The sequence below is a fragment of the Cebidichthys violaceus genome, unplaced genomic scaffold (genome assembly GCF_023349555.1).
Source record: "Cebidichthys violaceus isolate CVI_PGR_0920_01 unplaced genomic scaffold, fCebVio1.0.p SCAF_36, whole genome shotgun sequence".
Taxonomy (NCBI): Eukaryota; Metazoa; Chordata; class Actinopteri; order Perciformes; family Stichaeidae; genus Cebidichthys; species Cebidichthys violaceus.
In genome coordinates, this window is record NW_027176550.1 from 1,182,323 (window position 1) to 1,187,290 (window position 4,968).

General features: G+C 47.5%; 1 protein-coding gene across 1 annotated transcript in view; it reads right to left on the bottom strand.

The window, feature by feature from the left end:
- Window positions 1–270: 270 nt before the first annotated feature.
- grin2ca (glutamate receptor, ionotropic, N-methyl D-aspartate 2Ca) overlaps window positions 271–4,968 on the bottom strand; it is a 51,169-nt gene continuing 46,471 nt past the window's right edge. Inside the window, exons 11-12 of the mRNA XM_068725612.1 lie at window positions 4,609–4,841; window positions 271–3,550 (exon numbers count right to left, since the gene is read on the bottom strand). Of these exons, the coding sequence (XP_068581713.1) occupies window positions 1,931–3,550; window positions 4,609–4,841 (1,853 nt within the window). The 3' untranslated portion in view covers window positions 271–1,930. The remainder of the gene's footprint in view (window positions 3,551–4,608; window positions 4,842–4,968) is intronic.

The following is a 4,968-nucleotide window of genomic DNA, read 5'->3' on the forward strand; positions in this document are numbered from 1 at the left end:
GCACAGAGGAAATGGAGGTGCTATTCACAGCTGCAATGATATATATATATATATATATATATATATATATAAACATATAAACATATGTATTAAATCTTTAGAAAACGTCATTTCAAAGTAAATGGCTGAAACGTTGTTAAAAAAGATAAAGTATGTTTATTTCTGATACACTTACTTCAGGAACAGTATTCTATAAATATGAGTATATATATATATATATATATATATATATATATATATATATATATATATAGTGCATAGTGTATACAGTTAATCAGTAGTTCAGTCAGTGTCGATGTGCTTTATTAAATCAATGCTCATGCTGCTCTTATGAATGCACACATTTGCATTTGTGTCAGCTCTGCATTAGTTTGTTGTTGGTATTACGATGCTTTCTTGCGATCGGTTATGATGAAGGCTGTCTGAGTATTATGGGCTGGTTGTCCCCTCCAGCCTGTTGTTGTTTTGTAAACCGGCCCCGGGGCTGAAGGTAATAATCTGTGTTCGGCTCTCGGGATGCAACATCAGCGTTGTTGTTGTTGCCACATAGTTGTTTTCTGTAAATTCCTGGACAATATTTACAATTATTGATAATAAATCTGAAGCAAATGTTTGTGTCAGTGCGGCTTTGAACCCAAAAGTTGACTCTCATTAATCACAGATCCATTTCCAACGAGGTGGTGCTGCTTCTGCTACCAGGGTTTGGTGATTCTTTCTGTTTTATCATATCGTCATATTCCATATACGGCATGCTGGGAGTAGGAGGGGGTGGGGAGAGCGACGTCACAGAACGCCAGAGAAATCCCAGCATGGACGACTTAAAGTCTTAAATGTAGGCAAAGAAAAACATATGCACGGTTTAAGCTAGACGGGCTTTTTGCATGAAATTAATTTATGACTCTAATTGCTCAATCCATCTACTGATGATCATCATATTTCATAAAAAAGAGCTTCTCTGATTCAAACCACGGTGTTCTTTGTGATTTCAATATGCATAACTGAACAATTGTCTGCCGTCTATCTTCTCCGCCACATGTCGAGTGTTGAGATTTATCTAATCCAGTTCAATATAGACGCACGCCGGCTCCCCCTTTCTAATGGCCAGAAGCACTTTGTTGGAGCCAGAAGGTCTCGGTATCAAGCCGAGAGCATAAACCGTATTCACACAACCGTCCGTCCGGTGAGAGCTGGCGGATTGAAATAATAGATTGCGTGTGCGCATTGTGTCACATTCATTACGGCGCCGTGTGTGCGAGGTGAGAGCATGTTTACCATATAGATTGAGATGACAGATGATTCCAAAAGGTGCTTGAGATGACCTTGTTCTTTATTAAAGGGTAGTGGAACAATGGAAATACACGTGATGCTTTTTTTTTTTTTGCATTTTTTTTTTACATGAATGACCAGTAGAGCAGAAACCCTCGGAGGATGTGGACTTAGAAAATTCTCAAACGACGTGTCCGTGGTTTGATCCCAAAAGTGATCTTAATAATTTATCTCTCGGTTGAAAATGGCGGATACTGAAATGACTTTGACGAGAACGAAAGAGAAAGATGAGAAAAGAGAGATGTCTCAAGTCTTAATCAGATCGAGAGGCTACAGTATATTGTCTCCCAGAAGTCTTTCACATTAAAAATCCTTTAAATAACAATCAACAGGTTAAATTCTTACGTATTAAATACTTTTCAACATTTCCTTTTTCTGTTATTATAGTTTAAGTTTGGCTTACAAAGTCCCAGCAGTGTTTTGCTCCTCAGTGTCTCCGCCGCACGTTCGCTGCCCAAGATATTATTGCACTATATTGAGAGTCGACACTCTCAAATACACTATTGGTGTAGAGTTTGATTTTTGCTTTAACCAGAGGCCCCTCCCCCCCAGGCATGCCCCTCTCAGTTTGAGAGCCAAGTGGAGGTCCAGTAAGGATGGGGGCTCAGACCTCAGACTCCAGGCTGGATACCCTGCCCCAGGGCTTTGGCACATAGGGACTGTTGACTCTGCGCGCCACCAACACCTGCCTCCGCTCTCTGTTCCCAGAGCCCGGGTCCTCCCTCTTTCCTGTGCCGTCGTAGGACCCGAACATATTGTTGTGGTAAACCACCTGCCTGTCGCCCATACGAGGCAGCATCGCTGCGTTGTCCGGGCAGTGGCTCGCACAGGGAAACAAGTGGCACATGTCCTTGGAGCTGTCGTAGAACTGGGAGGGTCTCTGGGCCAGTGGCCCCACGTACACCGGCAAGTCCGTGTACGAGTTCAGGTAGGTGGAGTAGTGTCTGTGCACCACCGTGGAGGAGGAGCGGCGCAGGGCAGCGGCGTTCTGCAGGATGGCTTCCCTGTAAGAGGGCAGCCGGGTGGACTCGGAGTACTTGAGCTTCTGCTTGTAGGGGTAGGAGCCCATGTGGGCTGGGTCCAAGTACGCGGGCTCAGCAGCCAACGGGTAGCAGGACAGGTTGTGCCCCAGGCTGCCGTATAGCTTGTTGGGCTTTGGGTTGGCCACCACTACCCGAGGAAACAGGTCGGGCATGTCTACGCGGGCGGAGGACTTGGATGTGGAGGGCTTGGTTTCGTCTACCTGATGGATCCTGTCGTTGCCCCACGTGGCTTTGAGGAACGAGGCGCGGCGGTTGAGTTTGTCCTTCCCCAGGAGCGGTATGTCGTCCATCTCGGGCTCCAGATAGGACTTCATACAGGAGTTGCAGCTTGAGCTGCCGCCTGGGTAGTGTCCCGGAGTGCACGCCATGGCAGCCGCAACGGGGGCGTGGTTGTTCAGGAGGTGGTTGGCCCTCAACTCGGCAAGGCAGGAACGAGGTTCGTCGTAGTCGACTCTCACTCTGGGGTCCGCGGCGTCAAACACATAGGTGTGGGACCGCCTCCTCCGGCTCACGCAGTCCGGCGGGTAGCTGAACTTCCTCCTCAGGGGCCCCTTGTGCTCCACGTAGATGTCGGGCACCTGGAACTCCCTGTAAGGAACGAACGGGGACGTCGGGTGCCGGGCCTGGTTCTCCACATACAGCCTGCTGCCGTGGTGGGGGTTAGAAGTGGCGGCGGTTACCGGGTCCCGCATGGCGATGTGAGGACTGCTGAGGCTGGAGATGGGCAGAGTCCTCTCTAAGACGTGCTGGGTGTTGCGGGCGGGCAGCGTGTAGCGGAGCGGCGTGGGTCGGGTCACCACGCGGGGCTTCTCCAGGAGCGGATGGGTGGTGGTGTCCCCGTAGTGAATCGGGAAGGTGGGCGTCAGGGCCCTCTGAGGGTACGGCGAGTGGTTGTCCGAGATGCTGGAGATGTAGGGCAGACGGCCGTGAGTCATGTCCGTGGTCGTCACTCTGGGTGGCAGGCCAACGCGCACATTGTCGACCCCCCGCCTGCTCCAGTTCTCTATTGTTTTGGTGGCATTGTCCAGAGAGTTCTCCACCCTGGCGGAGGACACCATGTCTTTGGCCGTCCTCAGCATCTTTAGCATATTGGCTTGCGTGTAGTTGGCGGTGACGTCCGGACTCGGCATGCTGCCGTTGTGGTCGGTTTGCTCCACTCCATTGAAGCAGCTGTAGATGCCCTGCAGGAGAGACACACAAAGAGTGAAATTATGAATTGAACCCAGAGCGTTGTTTCTGTTCCTGTCACATTTTACTCTCTGAGGCTTTTTTACTGCCATATAAAAGTCCTGCACCTCTATGGAAGAAGCTCAATCATGGCTAGAAGCAGAGAGAACGCAAACATTTGGTAATAATTTTACAAAAATGGGAAAACACTGGAATCTACAAAAAAAATGTGAGGCTCTACGTGTTACATGTATTGAACTATTTACATTTTTACGACTTCTACTTCCAGCCTCTCCTCTCCTCTCTGCTGACTTTAAATGTTTTTGATGAAATATCACAATTTTACAACTTTGATTCAGTCGCTTTTTCTGATTGATGCTTTTGTCCTACATGATGTGTTCAAGAACCGTCGAAAAGATGAAAATGTGACAAAAATTACGGGTTTAAAACGTTCTTTTCAAAAACAAAGTATATGGAAATTGCAGAAAGATATTCATTGTATTTTTCTGGTTGTTTTATATTCTTGTTGAAATGTTTGATCTTTTAAAGGCGTATGAATAAATGAGTTGCTGATCATGCACTTGCCATGTATTAGTTTCTCAATTTTATTCCCCCCCCCACCAGCTTTATTTTACTTTCAAATCGTGTGTCTGTTTGGGAAACTTAATCCCACCTCTGACCTCCTGTCGACACACAGACGGTTTCTTTAATGGGGCAATTTGAATTCAGTTTCTCAGGGATCACGGCCGTCACAATATTTCAGCAAGTATCCATGAAGTCCTCTTTTTTTATTGCTTTCAACTCATTTGATTTTATTATCTGTTTTTATTGTTGCTGCCCTTGACCCACGGCTGGTCGCGTGCTCATTTGACTTCATTTGGATTGCCGATATTTCTAAACCCAAGTCTCTTGAAGGATACCTCCAAAGCAGACGGCAGGCTTTGCGACCTCGTAGCAAGGCCGTCAACTTCTGTCTGCAAAAACTACTTTCACAGCTACAGCTGTTTTTCATTGAATATGACACAAGTCGTGCCGCCCGCGTTGCAGCGCTTCTTGCGTAGCGATGACTTACTCTACTGATGGCCAGGAGGAAGTTCAGGCGCTCTGCTTTGCGGACTGAATGGCGCAGTTTCCAGTAGAGCAGATGTTCCCAAGCGAAAACCAGCAGGCTGAGGCCCATGGCTACGAGCAGCATGTAGAAGACCCCCGCCATGTTGTCGATGTCCAGCTTGCTGCTCATCACCTCTTTCTTCTCGTTGCGGCAGATGCCCGTGAGCCAGACGGTCTGCAGCTTCTGAGTGTCACCTGTGAGTGAGGAGCACAGAAGAAAAAACACTTCATTTGCACATCACTGGTGTTATTTGGGGACTTAAGAGAAAGTAATGAAACAGCCTCGAGCCTCTTCGTGGAAACTCATTTGCATAGGATAATG